Genomic DNA, 23,295 nt, shown 5'->3' with positions numbered 1-23,295 from the left:
GCTGCCATTGTTTTCTCATCCATGTCTGACTAATTTATGAATCAGTTTGAAACATCCAACATTGAGGCCTGCCATTATCAAAATATTGGATATCCGCTTTCTTTTTTTAATTTTCACACTTACAAAATTGAACTTAAACCTTAATACGAGATAAAACCTTTGGTTTTTAATGGCATCATTTCAAAAATACAAAATTCTCTAAAACTTTCTTCACTATAAAAAGACTATATATCCCAATTCGAGTAAATAGTTGAGTATGGGAGACACAATTGGTATTACAAATTGGTGAAGTGGCATGGATCAGTTGGACTCAATAACCTTATAAATTTTAACGGGATCATAGATTTATACGTGGTTAAGACTTCAAAATCATAAAATTCTTTTAAATCCATGCTTCAATTTTAGAATTTCTAGTCTGTTTTGCTCCCTAATCTTTTCAGTTTGGCCAAGATGATTGTATATATTAATTCATCAAGGACTCAAAACATTTCACTCTGTCATTGTGAGATCAAAACTCAGGCTAAAGAATACAGTTGAGATCTTAAAAACCATCTCTCTTATATATGAGATTATATAGCTCATAGATAACTTCAATGTCAAATACAAAGTCGCCAGAGAAAGGACTATTAAACAATAAAAACAAAAAGAAAAATTTTTTTTAAAAGGGTTTCAGTTTGTCCACACCTGCCAGTTATTTTCTTGAGTAACAAATGAGTTTTGTTATTTTAATTCAAGCATACATATCTATTGGAATAAATTCTAGATACTAATTAAATCTCTTAGTTTCTGTCTATAGTCCATAAAAAAAAAAATTTCAGGAAAGTCATCTGTGAAGTATAAAAGGTGAAGCTAGAATCAAGAATCAAGAGAGAAGAAACTAGGAAGTTTTGGAGATAGAAATGAAGAGAAAAAGGGAAACAGAAACAAGGTCAGAGTTACGGTCTGCCATTGAAGAGCTGTCCATGTTAGCCAAAGTTCAGCCTGGAGATAATCATACTGCTATTCATATACCAACCAAGCCTTTTCTTCATGTCTGCACCTTGATTCTTCAAGTTCTTGGTTAGTTTCTCTACTTCTTCTCCTCATCTCTCTTCAGATATGTGCGTCTATGGATGTCAAATAAACTTCCTTTTCCTCCATATTTGTTATTTTGCAGATAAGATAGGTCCAACTATGGCTGTCCTTAGACAAGACATTCATCAAAATATGCAGGTTAAAAGTAAACCACAGCATAATAGTAGAATCTTTCCTCTTAGTTTTTCCATTTAATGTGTATGCTTGACTTTTCTTGCATGACAAGAACACCCTTGAGACTTTTCAATAAACCTTGCATAACTTGTTTTATTTTTGTCGTTTCACCAATATTTCCATGGGTGTTTCTGTCCTTATGAGGAAATTTTTTTTGTCATTTTCTGGATTATTTGAACATTGATGGAACTTTCTTTCTCTTCTCTCCATTTTTAGAGATTGGAGATTCTTTGGGAATCCGATCCCGCAAAGTATTCGAATTTGATTGAGATGTTGAAAAAAGAAGACAGTGAAGGCAATAGAAGAAAGGGTACCAGCTGCAGTAGAGCTTTTCTCTGGCTTATCCGGTAATTAAGCACCATATTACCATAAGTTGCAACTGTGTATACATGGTAGTCTTTGACATACCAAATTTTAATGAACTATTAAGGTCTGCTATGTTTGACCTTCTCTGTTATAGGTCTTTACTATGTTATGATTTGTCTTTTACTACGAGAAACATAGACAAGCTGTTACTATTTTTTATTCTTTTAACATTTTCATTGCCCTAGTTGCAGTTTCTAAAGAATATGCTGCTAGCTTTGTCTTTGTCCTTATTCATGCATTGCTAATGTTAAGCAAATGTGGTTCATGCAGCGGTTGGTTGGGTCAAGTGGTAAGGAGAGTGAGCTTCTCTTTTGTTGTCTGGGTTCGAATTTGCTGGGAGGTTGTGGGAAGGTTATTTCCCATGAATTCACTAAACCCAGCATAAATAAGTCTGCTTGGACCAGTCCGGGAAGGATTGTACTGGGAAAAGCTTAGCAAGCCCTTGCCACTTGATAAAAAAAATGTGGTTCATTGACATTATTAACTTGCAATCATTGGCACTTGCAAATGTAGAGATGAATATAGAACCAATGCTTCCTTTGGAAAACTCCCAGCCAGTCTTGGTTTCAATTATCAAGGAAGAACTTTTATGAGCAAACTTGAAGAAACATAGATATACTTCTTGCTCTTGGTCTAATATCATTAAGTTATACTAATAGTTTTAGTGAAAAATATTTAATTGAAAGCAAATAAACTTGTTTCCCTCTTGATCAGGTCAATGGATTTTATGGTCGCTTTGTTACAACGATTGGTTAAGGATCCTGGGCAGAACATAGAACAAGCAGTTGAAGAGTCCTATAATATTACTTTGAAGCCATGGCATGGTTGGATATCATCGGCTGCTTTTAAGGTATTTAGTCATTCCTGCTCCTTAGCAACAATTTTTTCCCTCAGATTTCACTATGAGTCTCAAGTGTTGATGATTTAGCAGTTCTTTCTCTTGACCTGGCCCACTTATTCAAGAAAAAGCTTTCGTTAGATGACAGGATCTGAGGCTAAATTTCTAGCTTAGGCATAATATTCCAGGATTGCTTAGAATTCTATCTTGACTACCATAGTTTCAGTGACACATTATATAAGTCATCAATTGTCATGTTCTTTAAGTAATGTTTCACTATTGTGCAACAGTACTATATATAACATTGCCTTATTAGTCGTCTCCATCATGAACTAACAGGTGCAAAGTTTGTAGGTGGCGCTGAAACTCGTGCCTGATAACAAAACATTCATTAGTCTCCTCCTGACAAAAGATCAAAGTTATGACAACCTTAAAGAGGATATGCAGACCTTAATTTCATTACTTGTTCCTTTACTAGAAGAGATCCACTCTATCCTGGTGAGGAAATTTGTCAATGTTAATGTATTATCCGGCTTCTAGTTCATCGTTTAATGCTTATTTTCTTGATTATGCAGAGATTTTATCGATTGGATAGGTTAAAGTCTACCTGAGGAGAATATGTCAGAAGAAAAAGACAAGAAAAAGCATATGGAGCTTGGTTTTCTAATATATGGATTGTAGTCTTCTCCAACCCCAGTTTTTGGTGGAAATATGCATCTGTAAATAAGACTTCTAAGTTGTAAACAAGATCTGCTGCAACAGCTACGTTTTTCTAATGTATCTAGACATCTAATGTAAAGAGGATTCACTAAAGAGCTCTTCCACTCTCTGTACAAATGTTTGCATCAGGGAAAACCCAATTATTAGTCTTGAGTTGGTCTCATTAAGCATATATCTGTATTAAAATGGTAGTTGGCGGCCTAACCGAGTAAAAATTAACTAGGAAATCTGAGACCAAAACTGTTCAACCGCAGCATTTATTCCCATTCTAAAGCCTTTCAAGGACAAAAAAATTGGAAGTTCTTTTAAAAATGACAGAATGGATGTCAAAGTTAGTATGAGCCTAGGAGGACTTCCACTTGTGTTGCAGACAATATGCAAAGAAGTCTGAAAGTAGAAAATTAAAAGTACATCAATTTGAGTTATGCCCATTCCTTGTCACTTGATCAAATAGTAATTACAAAAAGAGAATGTGTGATCTGCTCAAGGAAACTTGTCCAAGGTCAAAACTTATTTTCTCAGGTGTTAGCAACTGAACTTCTCCTACCCCATTGGAACTTTAAGCAAAGTATAATGTTGTCAAGGAACTTAAGAATGCAAATGAGCTTTTTCTAAGATTGCCATCTGGTCCAGCCCCAAATTAGGGTCACTAGAAGCAGAAGAAATGCGAGGAGAGTCATGATGTGCAATGAATGCTGCAACCAAACCAGCATTGCTTGCTATGCTTGGTTCTGTGAACCATGGCTTGTACCTTTCATCAGAGATATCATCAAATTGATCTGGTCCAGCTACCATTGCTCCCAAAAGTGTATTTGGATTTTGATCTTGAGAGCGTAACCGTCTATCACCTTCAGCACAAGTGTGATATTGACCATCCCAAGGAATTGATGCACTCCTGTGATGAACTTGTTTTGGATGGTGATCTCCAATGCCAACCATGTAGCTCATCTTCCTGGGATTATCTCCTAGAATGTAATTAACCTGTTTAAAAGAATAAGGAAATAAAACCTCTATGAGAATTAAACAACTGCTTTTAAATTGCAAGACTAAGAGCAGCATACTTACTTATTGAAAGATAAGACTTGCCTGAGAAATGGAGAAGCACTGTAACATTTCTAAAGAAAAACCATCATTGGTGCAATTCCCACCAGATCTAGAAGAGGAGTAAGGTAATCTTTGTATAATTTACTCAAGAAAGATGCTGTTGATGCAGCTGGAGTGGTCCATCATAATCAGGCTTTAAGAGGATCAATCCACCTACAATAAGGTCATAGAATTTTAAAAATGATTAAATGATTCAAGAAAGCAGACATTCATTTGCATAAAAATGCATGAAAGATACACATTAATTGAAAATATTTACCTGGTGTTCTATTGAAGTTTTCCTCTGAAAGATAAGAACACATAAGCTGATCGGTCATGTTCGAAGATAACCGCAATGCTTCTTAATAGGGAAATCCAAGATCACGAAAGAAATGAAGTCTTGTTAACAAAACCTACAAAGCAAATATACTTGGTAATGAATTTAAAATCCATTAATGCACCGCATAACGAAATTGAATCTTACAAAAACCTCATAAAAGGTTTTTACTTAAATTACCGCATTGGCATTAAGCTTATTATTCCAATAGAAATTCCCTTTTGTCAGCTATTATTTCGTTAGTAGCTGCTGTAGGAAAGTTTGTGGTGGCATAGTCAAGTGTAGTTCCCAGTAACAAGGAACAACCAAGTTCCTTCCCAAACCACCTCATCTCTGTAACCAGATGAGTTATAAAACTTTATTGCTTCACCTCCATAAGTATCAATAGTGGTGTAAGTTTCAGTTCTGTGAATCTGGTCTGCCTTTTCTGTAATCTCATATAACTTCTCCGCAGCGTTAATTAATCCTAGTGAATATTCGTTCTCTTCTTTGAATACTATTGCAGCTGCTGATAGTGCTGCAACAATTTCCCCCGTCAAATCAGAAGCTGTCTCATCACAAACTGAAACAGGCCTCTTATAGCTCATGTCTTCAGGCCTTCGCCAGCAATTTATGTCATTAGGCACTGGATTTAGAGTGTCATTACCAGCATTTCCAACCTAAAGGCACATCACAGAAACCAATCTTAAATGTCACCAATATCCCAGTTTGCCATTATAATTAAGAGTTAAGAGTGTAAGGTATGAGGTACATATACAATTTATAAAAGGCTTGCTTGTGAATACAAAATGGTGGGAGAAGTTGCATTGGGAGCAACGAAGACCTTCAGCAAGTTGTGGGGCTTGGTTTTCTCCCACGTGGAGTTGGTCTAAAACCAAAGCCTATATATCAAAGATTTTTTAGTTTCTTTCATGCATGGTTATATGATTTTAAACCATTATATAATTGCATTTATACGGCTGGAAAAGAAAAAGAGGAAGTGGCAGCCAAATAGAGAGAAATGAGAGAAAAGCGGGTTTGTGCAGTTTCGATTAAATAGTTTGATTGCAGTTAATTTATGGTCTAATTAAGCTGAAATTTTATTAGTATATTCATGAGTCATTGTTCTTTAGTTTGAACAGTAATGATTGGGTGTCAAGTTTTCTATCTATTGATTTCGTGGGTGTTTGTTAATTCTTAAATTTAGTGAGATTTATGTAATTTTCTCTTACAAAATTGTTTATTTAACAAGATTATTTAATCTTGAAATATTATGGTTATATACCTCTAGTTTTAGACAAAGAGAACTTTGCAGTTTCATTATTTTAATAGTGGAGATTATTTGTTGTTACCTGTAGTTTTTACTCATCGTTTTGGGGAAGTTTCCCACATAAAATTGCTTGTTTCTTTGTGTTTGTAGTTTGAAGATCTATTTGTTAACTCTATTTGTTTGATTCATAGTAGATTCACACGAGAGATAATTTGATTTTTCACTACATGACATATTCAGTTTGAATATTATTTGAGGTTATTTTATCTCATCAAGTGGTATCAGAGCCAAGTTATTTGATTTATGTCTTGTGTTGAATTATGAAAGAAAATACAAGTAGAATGATTAATTTTAATGGATTAAATTACATGTGTAGAAAAGGAAGATGGATGATTTGCTTTATGTAAAAGATTATTATTTACCTGTGTTTACCATAAAATAGCCTAAAAATAAAACATATGTAGAATAAAATTTGTTTCATTGACAAGTATGTGGTTATATTAGATAGTGGATAGATGATAATATTTTGAACAATGTTAATAGAGAGACACATACACGCATTCATTGGAGCAACCTTGAGGAGTTGTATGGCCAAAAAATTGGGACTAATAAACTATTTTTAATTAAGTAGTTGATGAGTTTGAAATATCAAGATGGAACTCCTATGACTGATCACTTGAACGTATATCAAGATATTATTAATCAGTTGGCTGGCATGAATCTTAATTTTAAAAACGATATATAAGGCTTATGGCTTCTTGGTAGATTGCTCTACTCACGAAAAAAGTGTATAACAAAGTTATCTAACTTAGCTTCAAATGGTGTTATCACTATGAATTTGGCTAAGAATGGTGTTTTGAATGAAGAGAGAAGAAAAAAGTTATAAGGTTCTATTTCGAAGTCTGAGGTTTTAGTCATAGAAAATTATAAAAGGAGTAAAAGTAAAGATCCAAAGAACAAAGACAAAAGTAAGAGAAAGTCCAACAGATTTGCCAATATTGAGTGTCATGTTATAGTATGAAGGGGCATATAAAAAAATATTGCCAAAAGTTAAAATGAGATAACAATAGTGACAAGGATAAGGAAAAGAAGTATGATGATGGTAATGATACTGATAACGTTGCTACTGTCATAAATGACTTCCTTATTTTATATGATGATGAAGTTGTTAATCTAACATGCCATGAAACTAGTTGGGTGACTAAATGTGGTGCCATAATTCATGCTATATCTCAAAAATACTACTTTATATCTTACATATTTGGTGATTTTGAGAGTGTTAGAAAAAATAATGATGGCTTATTTAAAGCCATTGGTATGGGAGATGTGTTATTGGAGACCAATAATGGTATTACATTGGTCTTGAAAAATGTTAAATAAATTTTCAATATTCATATAAATTTGATTTTTGTAGGAAAGTTTGATTATGAAAGATTTTGCAACACCTTTTGTGATTGTTAGTGGAAGCTCACTAAAGGTTCTATATATGTAGCTAAGGGTATGAAACATTCCTTATTGTATTTGATGCAAGCAAAGGTATTTAATTCCATTATCAATATAGTAGATAATGATGATACAACTAAGCTTTGGCATAAGTGACTTAGTCATATAAATGAGAATGGTTTGAAGGTTTTGGCCAAGAAAAATCTTCTTTTTAAAGTGAAAAATGTATCCTTGAAGAAGTGTGCTCATTGCTTGGTAAGGAAACAAATCAAAGTTGCATTCGAGACATCTTTTTTATTAAGAAAGCCAAGTATACTTGATTTAGTATATTTTGATGTTTGTGGTCCTATAAGAACAAAAACACTTGGTAATTCCATCTATTTTATGACTTTTATTGATGATCATTCAAGAAAGATATGGACTTATACATTGAAAACAAAAGACTAAGTGTTAGATGTGTTTAAACAATTTCATGCCTTAGTTGAAAAACTAATGGGGTTAGACATCAAATGTCACCCCTAAAAACTCCTTAGTTGAATAGGTTAGCTGAGAGGATAAACAGAACTCTAGTGGAAAAAATGAGATGTTTGCTTTCACAAGCATAATTATCAAAATCCTTTTAAGATAAAGCTTTGAGTATAGTTGTACAAGTTTTGAATCTCTCACCATGTGTTCCTATAGATTTTAATGTTCTAGAAAAAGTTTGGTCAGGTAAGGATATGTCCTATGATAATTTGTGCACATTTGGATACAAGGCTTTTGTGCAAATTTTCAAAGATGAAAGGTTCAAGTTTAATGTTAAGATTAGACAGTGTGTGTTCCTCGATTATAGCTAGGATGACTTTAGCTACAAGTTTATGATCCTGTGCAAAAGAAACTTGTGGGAAGTAAAGATGTTATTTTTACTGATGACTAGATTATACATGATATTCGAAAGATTGATATATTAGTTCCACGATACATTGATGGTTTGATTGACTTGAATCTAATTCTCTTAAGAGGTTAAAGATATTCAGGATAACAAACATAATAAAAGTGATGTTGATACCAGTCCTACACATGTTAAGGTGGGTCGTGATACCCATGAATAGTCACCAATATCAAAGTATCTACTAGAGGTTTTACTAAAAGTTCCATTTAAGAAGTTTACTAGAGATCAATAGCCTCCCACACGACATTCTGTTGATGAGTTTGTGCTACTAATTGATAAAAGAGAACTCAAACATTTTATAAAAGCCATGGAAGATAAACATAAAAATAATGGGTTGATGTCATATAAGATAATATGAAGTCTTTACATGAAAATAATACCTTTGAGCTAGTAAAGCTACCTAAAGGAAAAAGAGCTTTGAAGAATAAATGGGTCACAACCATGTTTCAAAGCTAGATTGGTTGTCAAGAGATTCAGTTAGAAGAAAGGTATGGACTTTAATGAAATCTTTTCTCTAATTATTAAAATGTCATCTATTAATGTGGTTTTGGATTTTGTAGCTAGTCTTAATTTGGATATTAACTAGATGGATGTGAAAACTACTTTTCTCTATAGTAACTTGGATAAGGAGATTTACATGAACTGCCAAAAGGTTTCATACTAAAAGAAAAAAAAGATTACGTGTGCATGCTAAACAAAAGTTGTTATAAATTAAAATAGACACCAAGATAGTGGTATAAAAAGTTTGAGCCAGTTGTAGCTGAGCAAGGTTATCGAAAAACTATTCTAACCATTTTGTGTTTGTGCAAAAATTCTCTGATGATGATTTTATTATATTATTGCTTTATGTTGATGACATATTAATTGTTGGAAAGAATACTTCTAGAATTGACCAGTTGAAGAAGCAATTGAGTAGGTCATTTGCTATGAAAGACTGGGTGATTGTTGCTTTTTTAATAGCTTGCAAGTGCACAGATCAGTGTCATCTTCCAAGGGATTATAGTTTGCAATGTTAGGTAGTTCTTTAGTACCAAAGGTGAAAGCTTAAAATCTTATATTTGAATAATTGAAAATTTAGGGGTTGCTTACAAAATAAGAAAAGAAAAGATTAGAAAGGAACGTAGGCTTACATCTAGGCTTTACCAACTGCCACTTGAAAAGTAAAAGAATGTAGACAAAAACTATAAAAAACAAGTTGGAAAATAAGAACACTTGATGAAGGTTGACTAGTATAAGATTACATAATAAAACAAGAAAACTAAATTGCATGAAATCTTGTAAAGAAATAGAGTAAGAATACTTGAATCAAACTTGTAAAGTAAAGAGAATGCTTGCTAAAATTAAGGATTTAAAACAAGATTTGAAATCTAAAAATTCAACTTAATAGCTAATGGATGAAGGTTATCATGATCTTTAAATGAGGCATGTCAAGTATGGACTCTATATTCTTGAATGCCTTGGCCAAATATGATGATGATTTTGACCATTGATCTCCACTTGATGAAATCTTGATAAAATCCTTTCCATGGATTCGGTTAAAGGTTTTGAATTTCAAGGTAATATATTTGATTCTTATCTAATCTCTTTACAAATGTTCTTAATATATCAAAAGTCTTTATTGGATAAGTTAAAAAGTCAATTATAAATACATTATTAGCTGAATATGATAAGGATTGGAGAGTTCTTGAGCTTGCAAACTTTTTCAAATAAGCTCCATTCTTTTTTGCATTTGAAATGGTCGAAGGGATAAAGTTCTTATACACGTTTAACTCTTTTAAGATCAATAAAAAAAATTCTTTTTAGATGAAAATACCTTTGGTTGATCATGCAAAAGTACATGGTATCTTGAAATTCTTCAAAATGATGCATGAAAATTTGATCTCTTCTTGAATTTGAATTAGTTGCATGAACAAGTCCTAATGCAATTAAAATTTTTCAAATGATCAAGCATTTCTCTTGAATCTAGCTATAATCGAATGTAAGGATGCCTTGGAAGTGTCCTTATGCATGTGAAATTCCTTAGCTACATAGCATTCGATAATTAAGGTTTGGCTATTAGGTTTCATGATAAGACTGAATATGCACCTTGTATGCTTGCATGCATGGTTTGTATGAAAATCAAGTTCATAAGCCTTTAAACCCTAAAAACATGAAAATGACATTAAAAGTACCAAAATCCATCAAAAGATTAAAATTTAGCACTAATTTTAACATGTAAATACACTATATTTTAGGGTGCTATCACTTAGGGCTAGCATAAAAAATTATTAGAATTTGTATTCAATGAGACAGACAACCAAGAAATTGTACATATCATAGAAGCACTATATTGAAAAAGTGCTTGAAAGGTTCACTATGAATCAAGTTAAAGTGGTTAGCTCTCCTTTTGCAACACACTTTAAGCTATATATTAGGTAGAGCCCTACTATAGCTAAAAAGAAGGAAAACATGAGAAGAATTTCATATGCTTCAGTAGTACAAAGTTTGATGTACATAATCGTGTTTACTAGGCTAGACATAACCTATGCAGTTGGTGTTGTAAGTCATTTTTTGTCAAATCTAAGAAGAGATCATTGGAATGCAGTTAAATGGATTATGAGATACTATCATAATGTGCAAATCTATGAATTTATCACTAGACATAGACTTAGGAGTCAACACTAATATTTTTTGTTTAGGTGTGATTGACCACCTAACCGAATTTATTTCATTTAAAGAGGAGTCTCAAAATTAACTTAGTATCTTTAAATAGTAGATTTTGATCCAAAAAACCAGATTTTAAGTTCAAGAGTGCAATTACCATCAAGAAGGTTATAGTACCCTTACAACGCCTATCCAAAGGATAGTACTAGTTTGATTTCAAATTACTCAAGCCTTAAAATATTCTTAGAATTTTACCAAATCATTTAATTATTGAAAATTAATCCTAAATTTACTTTAATAATTTGATAGCAATTTAAGATAATTTTCTTACCTCAAAAGCATTCATAGAGATTAGTGTCCCACTTTAAAGAGGCTTCATCATCAGATTCATTTAATTTTGTTTCCAGAAATAAATATCTATAAACTGAGTTTATAGTCAGAAATATCCTTTAATCTATTTGTAAGATTTTCTATCAAGAATTACCCTCTAATCTATTGGTAGGATTGAAATTTTATTTTTTTATGAAAAAAAATTATTTTTTTCATAAAAATTTGGTTATGAGATTCTACAATAGTTTGGTAACATTCATAAAAAAAATTAAATACATAAAAACCCTCCAATTTTGCTTTCAAAAATAAATATCTATAAACCGAGTTTATAGTCAGAAATATCCTTTAATCTATTTGTAAGATTTTCTATCAAGAATTATCCTTTAATCTATTGGTAGGATTGAAATTTTATTTTTTTATGAAAAAAAATTATTTTTTTCATAAAAATTTGGTTATAAGATTTTTCAATAGTTTGGTAAAATTCATAAAAAAAATTAAATACATAAAAAATCCTCTAATAGTTTGGTAAGACTTCTTGAATTTATTTTGAAAACTCCTTTCTTATTTTTCTTAAAAAATCAATTAAAATAAATAAAAAAAATTCATGAAAATAATATCATGTAATAAATAGAAATGATCATACAATTACTTAATAATCATACGAAAAAAATCACACAAATAAAATATTAAGTAATGTGGCAAATATCAAGCAATTATATATGTAAACAACACATACTATAGAAAAATCCATACAAAAAATCAAATATTAATTTAAGAGAAAAAAATAGAAAACTAATAATAAAAAAAAAAGAAAAGAGAAGAATAAAAAACCTTCTAGAGCCTAAATGGATCACGCGGGTTTGGCAAGCTCTCAGGTAAATTAGGGTCAATAACCTACTTTTTTTTCCTTCTTCAAAATATATTTTTCTCTTAGACTTCAACGTTTTTTTCTCTTTCTTCTTTGCAAATTCTCTAATTTCTCTAAAAAATTTTCAACAACCCATAACACCTATTTAAAACCCAGAAACCAGTGCTCGTGCCTAATTACTCTCGCCTCTATTTGACAGATCGAAAACTTTGCCAAAAATTTTTAATAGCCTTTGAATTGCTTTCCACCCCCTTTGTGTGGTTGATTGTTGTTGGTTTTATAAAGATTAAACCTTTTTAATTTTGGAAAAATTCAACCAGTTAATTTAATTGATTTTTGGGATTTGATTCCTGGAGATATGATTTCCAAAATCATTCCACAATAAAATCCATTAACCTGCAGATTTTATGATTTCCCAAATTTCAAACACAATTTTTCTATCTTTTATTTTATTATTTTCCTTTTCTTTTACCTTTTTTTTTAACCTTTAAGTAAGAATAAAATAATAAAAATTCAAATTAAAACTAAAATTCAAATAAAAGTCAAAATTAAAACTAAAATCGAAATTAAATTTTTTGGGCCCAAATTTTTTCAACTGAGCCTGCTTTATGGTCGAATGTCCACTTTTGGTTCTAGAAAAAATTATTAGACAAAATGAGATATTTATAGTTATTTTTTTTTGCACAGTTTCTATGAAACAAGAATTACGCAAAGACAAAAGACATTCATCTTATTTGGGTTCAGAAAAATTAAAACTTGAAATTGAAATATTCACAATTTGAAAATTCAAGGATTCACAAAATTTTGAAGATTTGTAAAGCTTCATAACAAGAATTGAAAGATTCCAAGATTTGCAAAAAATTAAAAAATTTGTAATAATTTCAAAACTCACAAAAATTTTAAGATTCGCAAAAATTTCAAGATTCATAATGATTCCAAAAGTTTGTAAATTATTCAAGATTTTTAAAAATTTCAAGATTCATTAAGGTTTCAAGATTCGCAAAACATTTCAAGATTCACAAAAAATTTCAAGATTTGCAAAAATTTTGGGATTTCACATCCAAAAGTTAAAGATTTTCATTCTAAAATTTTAAATTTTTACATATAAATTTTCAAAGATTTATATACAAATTTTCTTAGAAATTTCCATCCAAAAATTCAAAAAATTTTAGAGATTCACATCCAAAGTTTCAAAGATTCATATTTGAAAAATTTTAATATTTCATAACCAAAATTTCAAAGATTCTCATATTAAAAGTTTCTAAGTTTCACATCTAAAAGTTTAAAGGTTCACATTCAAAAATTTTGGGACTCACATCTGAAATTTTAAAGATTCTCAATTGAAAAATTTTGGAATTCACATCCAAAGTTTAAAAGGTTATTTTTCAAAAACTTTATGACTTCACATTCTAATTTTAAAGATTCTCATTTTAAAAAAAATTTAAGGTTTCGTATCCCCAAATTTCAAAGACTCTTATTCGAAAAGCTCATTTAAATAAAAGCTCTTTATCATTAAAGGTTTCGCAAGTTTTTCTTGTAAAAAAAAATCTCATCATGAAAGATCTTCCTCATTCAAGGATTCAAAGTCAAAAATTTCTCCAATCAAAGTCAAATGTTGTATGCAATACAAGTCAATGCAAATGTCTTCTACATGTTGCAAATGTAACAATCTAGATTTTCACTAAATGATGTAAATGCATGTCTTAAACAACAATGCAAATATCATATGATGATTCAAATATTCTCTACATGATGCAAATACATACCCCAACCATGATGCAAATGCAATTATCAAAGATTTAAAAAACAATGTAGACACAATGTATGTAATGCAGATGTCACTAAATAAATGCCATGAAATTTCAATTATGGTAACAAGATTCTTAAGACTCCACCATCTCATATATTCTTTTTTAGCTCTTCAACATTAATGATCTCAAAATAAATTCCATCATTCAATCCATGTTATTTTCCTTATCTGGTAATAACTCATAAGTTATGTTGATCAATCCATCATTGTATTCATCACCGAATAATCTCATTTGCCCTTTTCAAATCATTTTCTCAGGCTTCTTTCACTTTTTTCATCTTAGATTTCTTTCAAAAGAATGGAAAAATCTTTTACGAACATTGTCGTTCATTTATTTATCATCATTCCAATTTTATGACAAATATAATACATTTTCTCAATTCATTCAAGGGATGTACACTTGGTAAAGAATAAAGAAAATGGATCTTAATTATTGAAAAGAAATATGGTCAAGAACAACTCAAAGATAAATGAAAGTAAAATGCTATAACTATGAAAATGGAATATCAACATCCAGAATAATGATTGTTTAGACAATTTTGAACTCCAACTTAGAATTCTCTTTCAAAAACACATTCTATCAATATTATTGATCATTGAGCCAATTATTATCCTTATTTCTAAGATTCTCACATGAAGTTATTTTTCAAATTTTCATCTTTACTTAAATTGCCCTTTTGAGTTTTTAGTTTGAGTATTTATTTATTTATTTATTTTTTTACACATCTCCTTTTCATTTTTTTTATTTCTTTTCCCTTTGGTCCATCAATGACACTAAAATATGAAACAATCTAATAACAAATCTGACTTAGTTCAATTTATGATTCTTCAATTCAAGTATTTACATTCGATTAAAATAAACTTTTCAGAGATGTAATATAGGCTAGAGTGAAGGGTTATAAAAGAAATGGATAAAATAAGCCCAAACTATATTTGAAAAGTAATCAAAACTAAGGATCATTTCTTTTTGTGTTAGTCACCTTGACATTTTGCCCCATCAATTTTTTTTTTCATCATTTTTCAAGAAAAATTTGAGCACAAAAGGGCTTTGCCCCTGAATCACTAAAGATAAATAAGCTTCTCAAACTTTGCCCCTAGTGTAACGTGATTCTTGGCTAGGATTCCTCAAAAGAAAATTTTAATAAGCTCAAATGGGGTAGCAAAGGATAATTTTACTTCTTTTGTGAAAGGTAGAAGAAAAATGGCCATTATCATTTCAAACATGAATACTTTCAATGAAGAACTTTTATTGACTAAGAACAAACTTGTGAACGAACAATTCCAAAGATTATGTATTGCATCACTTTCACTTTTCTTCACTAGATTTATCTTATTTTATTTAACAGTCCTAATGACTCAACAATCTCAATTTATCAATTATATAAACATGAATGATGCTTTCAAAATCAAATTTAAAATTATTTTCATGATTGTCTGAACATTTATTATTTGGAATCAAAGAATGGATAAGGGAAAAGATATTATAAGGTAAAATTTTATAACGGTAATTCACACAAAAAAATGTCATGTAAATGCATCATATCTATCACTTTTATTAAAATGATGAAAAATAAAATGAAATTCAAGTACATAAAAGAGATTCATATTCTAAAAAAATCCTAAAATGATAAGCAGTTCCAATTAGCCTTTTAAAAATTATGTCTTTGGGTGATTAGGCAAATGGTCTTAATTGACATTCAACTCTCTTAATTCATTGAAGCTCATCGAACTTACTCGAATCAAACTTTGCACCTTATGCTTGAAAGCAGAGTAAGTTTCTATAGAGTGACTTACATTCTCATTATGATAATCACATGTGGCATTAACATTATACCATTTAAGATAAGGTAGCTTCAATAGTTTTAAAAGAATTAGAGATACCAAGTCATTCTTAATTAATTTTAAAAATAACTCAGTATATGTTATGAAGATATGATCAATATGAGCTCTCTCTCTTGGTTGCCCTTGAATCTTTTCAAGCCACTCACTTGATTATTAGGCATTGAAACTGGCGTACTGACAAAATTAAGCCCATCTGCAGGTGCTTGAAAACTCGATTGACAATGACTTGGGGAGATGTTATTTGTGGTTGGGTAACGAGGCTGGTAAGGGAGTTATGCAATATTATTGATTATAAGGTAGTAAATAGGATGAACATAAGTTGGATATAAAGTATAACCTCTAAACTATTGCCCATCAAAACTCACAGCTTGGGTTTCAACTTTTTTCTTTTTTTGAGCATCCCTATTTTTTAGTACTGTTGGCTTCTCATTCTTCAAGCTTGCCACTCTGGATGACATTTTCAATAGTCTCCCTTGAGATCACCATGTCAGTAAAGTTTTTAATTACATTTCCTATCATTTTTTCATAATAATATAACTTCAAAGTACTCACAAACAAAATTGTTATCTCTTTTTTTTATCAATGGTGGTTGGACTTGAGTAGCTATATCCCACCATCTTTGAGCGTATTCTTTTAAATGACTCAATTACCTTATTATCCATACTTTGCAAAGAAAGGTGATCATAAGCCATATTTGTAATATAACGATATTAGTTGATGAAAGAATAGGTTAAATCTTTCTAGGATCAGGTGCAGATTCTATTCAATTAGACATGCCACCTTACAACAAAACTAATTAAACTGTCTTGAAATATATGTATGAGTAACTTCTCATTATTGGCATAAGCTGCCATCTTATAATAATACATTGTAACATGCGTGATGGGGTATTTTATATCATCATATTTCTCAAACTCTGGTAACTTTAAAGGTATCACTACATTTGGTACCAAACAAAGCCCAACGGCATCCATAGAACTATAAAAATCAATGTCTTCCACAATTCACAATCTCTCATCAAGCATGTTCATCATGTGATCAACTTTAAAGTCTTCTAAAGACTCAGCCACCTTCAATTTCAATTTCTCTTTTGAGATGTCCAAACTTGGACCGGGTTAATTACCTTTTCAATGAAGGCATGGTTGATGTAACTTTAGACATTCCCTTGGCTAGATGCATGTGGCATTCCTGAGCTTGTAGGAAATGCAAACTATTTTGGTGGCTAGTTTTGAATAAATTAGGCCTGATACGGGCCATAACCTGAAAAATACAAAAGATTAGTAATTTTATACAAAACATAATTTTTTACCACCTTTCCCTTATTCAGCTTACCCAAAGCTTCAAAGATTTTGCTTAGTTCTTCTTTGATTTCTTTTTTAGCTTATTTCAATTTCTCAACATCGCTTGCATTGTCTTGCTTCATTCTTCTGGCTTGAGCTCAAGTATTGTATTTGTGGTAAGTTGGTTGAGCTATCCTTGAACCTAAATTTTTCATAATTATGGTGCAATTTAAAGTGATGTTTATATAACCATCAGATTATGCATGAGAATGAATGCAAAGAATGTATGAATGAAATAAGGATAATTCACTACATAACAATTGTTAAAAAAAATCTTTATTGAATTAAAAAGTTATCTCCAACCCAATCCAATATTACATCCGTGAAAAGTTTATAATTTATTGAAGAAAGAAATCTTTAATTTATCGATATTGGCTTTGCATTTCATTAAGGAAATCTAATAGTTTTTGGCCATATCTTTCCACTGGTGGCACCTTTATTTTTCATTTTTTCACTTTTTGTATCATGTTTTTGGCTTCGTAAGTAACTACGGTGATTTGGTTAAGTAGAGACTCCAACTAATTATGCTTTTTCATATATGCCTCATTTGATTGCTCACATTCTTCATTCACAACTCTCATTTGTGTTTCAATTTTCACCATTTCATTTAGCATTTGGATGTGCCTTTATGTTTCAAAGAGCACCTCATCTTTTTCTTGTAGTTTTGCTTATAACTATCCATTTTTTTTCAAAAGTTAAGTCAGTTCTCGATTAATGGATGATCGTGTTGTGTTAAGGTCAGTGAACAAACTCCTCCATTCATTCTTTTCTTGTTTAAGTGCTTAAACTTCTTATTTTAACCTTTTGCTTGCAAGCTTTAACTCTTCAGACTCCCTTTCCAAGCCAATAATAGACTTTGCTAGGCTTTCTATGGATGTAACTGAAAGTTTTCTTGTTAAAATTATTTCATGGAAATTACTCTTTATGATAAAGCTAATGATGTGAATGTGTGCATAATTAAAGAAAAATGGTTAGTAAGCATACAAGGAATAATACATAAATACAAAAAACCTTATAAAAGGTTAGTATGCAAATAATATATACAAAAACAATACATAAATTTACAAGCAAAATAAACATCTCATCATATACCCTATTTAGCAATTTCTAATATAAAGGGAAGGCATGGCTCTAACTTTAGCTCGGACCTTTAATGTTTATTTATGTGGTAAGTTCAAAGGTTTGACAGTCTAGGGGTTCCCAAATGGTTCCTTACATCATTGTCTATTATAGACTAGTAAGGCATCCCAATCCTTACCCATTATTCCTAACTTTCAATATCCTCGGTGGAGTCACCAAACTGTCATAATGTATAGATTCGTGGACCTACTGCTAAACATAGACTTAGAAGTTGCCACCAATCTTTTTTGTTTAGGTGTGAATGGCCATCTAATCGGATTTGTCCTATTTAAAGAGGAGTACCAAGATTAATTTAGGTGTCTTTAAATAGTAGATTCTGATCCATGAAATTAGATTTTAAGTTTGAGAGTGCTCAACCAAAGGATGGTACCAATTTGATTTCAAATTATCCAAGCCTTAAACTATTCTTATAATTTTATCAAATCATTTAATTCTTAGAAATTAATCCTAAATTTACTCTAATAGTTTGGCAACAATTTAAGATGATTTTCTCGCTTTAAAAGTATTTATGAAGATTAGTGTCCTATTCTGAAGAGGCTTTTTCATCAGATTCATTTAATTTTGCTTCCAGAAATAAATATCTATAGACTGAGTTTATAGCCAAAAGTATCCCCTAATCTATTAGTAGAACTTTTTGTTAAGAACTATCCTTTAATTTGATGGTATGATTGAAATTTTATTTTATTTTTTGTGAAACCAATTTATTTTTTTCATAAAAATTGGGTTATAAGATTATCTAATATTTGGTAAAATTCATAAAAAATTAAATCCATGAAAAATCCTCTAATAATTTGGTAGGACTTCATGAATTTATTTTGAAAACCCTTTTTTATTTTGAAAAAAAATCAATTAAAATAAATAAAAAGAAATACTTGCAAATAATATTATGTAATAAATATATATAGATGATCATATAATTAATTAATAATCATACAAAAAAAATTACACAAATAAAATATTAAGTAATCATGCAAATATCAAGCAATTATATATTTAAACAACACATACTATAGAAAAATCCATACAAAAAATCAAATATTAATTTAAGAAAAAAAAGAAACGAAAAACTAATAATAAAATAAATAAGAAAAGAAAAGGAAAAAAAAACCTTCAATAGCCCAAATGGATCATGCGGGTCAGGTAAGCTCTCAGGTAAACCAGGGGTCAACAACCTACATTTTTTTTCTTCTTGAAAATCTATTTTTCTCCCAGACTTCAACCCTCTCTTCTCTTTCTTCTTTGCAAATTTTCTAGATTCTTTAAAAAATTTTCAGCAACCCAAAACACCTATTGTCCCTTCTTGATGTCAACTGATGTTGGATATCGCCACAGTTCTAAAATCAAAAACTTATTTCTTTCCTTTCTGGGTGGCACGATTTTTTTCTTTAAAGTCAAAATATTTTTCACCCTAAACCCAAAAAACTGTCTAGTGCCCCTGCCTTCTTCATTGGTCTATCGTGCATCGCTATAATTCCCAATCAATTTTTCTTCTTTTTTTAGTCTTAACTTCTAAAAAAGAAATCCCAACAGATTCAAAGTTTTAAAACCCAAGACCACAGCACTGTTCCACTAAAGTACCCTATTTTTTACTATGAACCTTATGCTTGCTTGCTGTGATTGTTGGCATGTATTTTGATTGTTTCGATTCAAATTTCTTTTATACTGTGTCTTAGGTGATATGTTTATGTTTAGGTTCGGTTCTGTGTTTGAACATTGAGTTCTTCCGATTGTCATATGTTTTTGCTAGTTACTTTTGAAAATTGGGCTCGTTGTTGTATTTATCATCTTATTGCTTACTGCCTCTGTTGCCACTAAACTGCTTATTGCTAAATTGTTTTTGAATTATGTTATCTATGTTGGCTGTTGGAAACTGAATGTGAGGTCAACTACTGAAAATTCTTTGCTTCTTTTGATCATTGTTTGTTTAATTAAAGCTAAAATGGTAGTGCCTAATTACTCTCGCCTCTATTTGATAGTTTGAAAACTTTGCCAAAAATTTTTAATTGCCTTTGAATTTCTTTTTGCCCCCCTCTGTGTGGTTAATTGTTTTTGCTTTTATAGAGATCAAACCTCTTTTAATTTTGGAAAAATGTAACCAGTTAATTTCATTGATTTTTGGGATTTGATTCATAGAGATTTGATTTCCAAAATCATTCCACAATAAAATCCATTAGTCTACAGATTTGATGATTTCCTAAATTTCAAACATGATTTGTCTTTCTTTTTTTTTTTTGACTTTTTTTAATGTTTGACTAAGAATAATAAAATTAAAATTAAAATTGAAACTAAAAATGAAATAAAAAAAAAAAAAACTAAAACTAAAACTAGAATTAAAAATTTTGGGCCCAAAATTTAAGTGTCTGTTTTTTATTTCAAAATTTTTTTTTGGATAAGATAGGGTGTCTACAGATAATACAAAACATTTTTTACTTAAGGCTCATTTTTGAAAGTACACTGATTCAAATATGGTAGGAGATTAGAATCTCGAAAATCCATTTTGGGTTATTTGATTACATTATCAAGTGAGGCTATATCTTGGCAATCAAAATTATAGAAATGTGTTACACTTTTTACAACAGAGGTAAAGTATGTTGTAGCTACTAAAGCATGTAAGGAGTTGTTATGGATGAAAAGGTTCACACAAGAATTCAATTTCAAGCAGTAATGCTATGTGATATTTTGTGATAATTAACATGCAATTCACCTTGGTAAGTATTTTACTTTTTATTTAAGATTAAAACATATTGATATGAGGTATCATTGGTTAAGATATGCACTCAATGACAACTTGTTTGAATTTGAAAAGATTCACAACAATCATAATGGTTCTGATATGCTAAAAAGACACTACCAAGGGAGAAGCTTGAAGTTTGTTGTTCAATTGTCAGGATGGCAATTCCTTTCACATAGTTAGAAAAGGGGGAGATTTGTTGGGCTTGGTTTCCTCCATGTGGAATTGGCCTAAAACCAAAGCTTAAACACCGATGACTTTTTAGTCTTTTTCTTGCATGGCTATAAGGTTTTAAACCTTTATATATTTGCATTTATATGGCTGGAAAAGGAAAAGAGAAAATGGTGGCAAAATAGAGAAAAATGAGAGAAATGGGGGTTTGTGCAATTTTGATCAAGTATTTTGATCGAGGTCAATTTGTGATATGATTGTATTGAAATTTTATTAGTGTGTTCATGACTCATTGTTCTTCAGTTTGAATAGTGAAAATCAGGTTTTAAGTTTTCTACCTACTAATTTTATAAGTGTTTATTAATCCTTAAATTTGATGAGACTTCTCTAATTTTCTCTTACAAGATTGTTTCTTTATGAAGATTGTTCAATCTTGAGATGTTGTGATTGTATACTTCTAATCCTAGCTAGATAGAACTTTGCATTCTCAATATTTTGATAGTAAAGATTATTTTTTACTGCCTTGGGTTTTTATTCCTTGTTTTAGGGAGGTTTTCTATGTAAAATTGTTTGTGTCCTTATACTTATGGTTTGGCGATTTATTTGTTAGCTTTATGTGTTTGATTCCTGCTTGATTCACACAATATATGGATAATTTAATTTTTTTGCTCCATAATATATTTAGTTTCAATATTGTTTGAAGTTATTTTATTCCATCGCAAGTAGTCACTGCCTCATTTGATAACATCTTTAACATGCTTAAACTGTCCTATATTTGCATATTTTTTATGATATTCTATCATTGACCAACTCAACAGGGTGATGGTATAAGCTGTAGGGAAAATAAACTTTATGTTGTTGCTAGAATCATAAAATCCATTGACAGTATCTGCTGTATTGGTTGAAATCCCATCGTGCAATCTTGAACTTCCTTGGAATTTTTTAGACTATTACTTAGATAATTCCCAACTACAAAAAAAATGTGTATTGAGTTCGCATGGACATCAATGAATATAATCTACAAGAAAAATGATCTTAACGTTAACATAATGCATATGGATTCAAAATCTTACACTTTTGTGCATCAAAGAATGTTATAGCTAGGTTAACTACAAGATTGAGATTCTTTGAAGGACCATGGTGATGATTCTTATGAGGCAAAAAATGCAACAGCAGACCAAGTGCTAGAATAAGAAAAGATACAGTCAAGGAAATATACAAAAAATGTTTATAGTGTGTTTTATCAGTGATGACAAGCTCATAATCATAGGATTTTAAGAACTGAGAAGAAAGGGAATTACAGCAAGCTAAGGAGCATGGTAGGACATTCAAGCCAAGTTTTATAAAGTTCAATTTGCTTGTTGAAGGAGGAAGCCTCCTGCGTCTGAACTTGAATGAACAAACCTAACAGGGTAATTTTCTACATCAAGTGCTAGGGTACTTGAACTTATCATGGTTGCTAAATAAGCTAGTTTCTAAGAAATATTTTATAGAGAAAAAAAATGAGAAAATTGTTTATGGAAGCAGTTTGGTTCAGTATTGATTAATGTACCTATTTGTAGTCTTCTTCTTTTTTTTTTTTTTTTTAATTTGTCTTGGGTTATCTCCAATTATACTTCTATGTACAGTTGTTCCTTTCCAAACTTGGATATAGGCCCCTTTTTTCCAAGAACAGCTTATGTAGTATAAAATTGATTAATTTAGATCCTGGACAGAAATTGAATTATGCTACAGTTCACTAGCAGTACAGTATTTTCATGCTACCTGGTTTGGAACTCTTTGTAATTAAATTTTGTATATGATTCTCTTCTTTAGCAAAAAAAATTCACTTTTAAGGGTCTGAAAGATTTGATCTTTAATTGAATAAATTTGATCTTCATTTCGAGGGCTTGATAGCTTGTTCTTAAATGAAAGTAATATAGATTTCACTTTAAAGATTGTTTTCTTGAATTAAAGGAATATGAATTTCAATTAAGGGTTGCTTTTTTGAATTGAAGAAGTATGGACTTTGCTTCAAGGATCGTAGAGACTTATACATCTTCACTTCAAGTCCATACTTCATCAATGCAAAAATAAGTCTCAACAACTCTTGAAGCGAAATTCATATTCCTTCAATTCAAGAATAGATCATCAAGACCCTTGAAGCGACCTTGGAGGTAAAGCCCATGCAAAGTCCATGTTCATTTAATTTAAGATCAAGTTTCT

General features: G+C 30.6%; 1 protein-coding gene and 1 pseudogene across 1 annotated transcript; one reads left to right on the top strand and one right to left on the bottom strand.

The window, feature by feature from the left end:
• Nucleotides 1–607: 607 nt before the first annotated feature.
• On the top strand, nucleotides 608–3,588 carry LOC111301946 (glycolipid transfer protein 3-like). Its single transcript, XM_022897921.2, has 6 exons — nucleotides 608–1,059; nucleotides 1,157–1,212; nucleotides 1,465–1,595; nucleotides 2,329–2,464; nucleotides 2,807–2,950; nucleotides 3,028–3,588. Exons 1-6 carry the CDS (start codon nucleotides 900–902, stop codon nucleotides 3,061–3,063), a joined length of 663 nt encoding a protein of 220 aa, XP_022753656.2. The 5' UTR covers nucleotides 608–899; the 3' UTR covers nucleotides 3,064–3,588.
• A 42-nt stretch (nucleotides 3,589–3,630) lies between these two features.
• LOC111301935 (endoglucanase 25-like) lies at nucleotides 3,631–22,596 on the bottom strand (annotated as a pseudogene).
• Nucleotides 22,597–23,295: the final 699 nt, after the last annotated feature.

Source organism: Durio zibethinus, chromosome 3, assembly GCF_047325235.1.
Source record: "Durio zibethinus cultivar Kanyao isolate XHJ-2024 chromosome 3, ASM4732523v1, whole genome shotgun sequence".
NCBI classification, from domain to species: Eukaryota; Viridiplantae; Streptophyta; class Magnoliopsida; order Malvales; family Malvaceae; genus Durio; species Durio zibethinus.
This window is presented reverse-complemented; position numbering and strand designations above follow the sequence as displayed.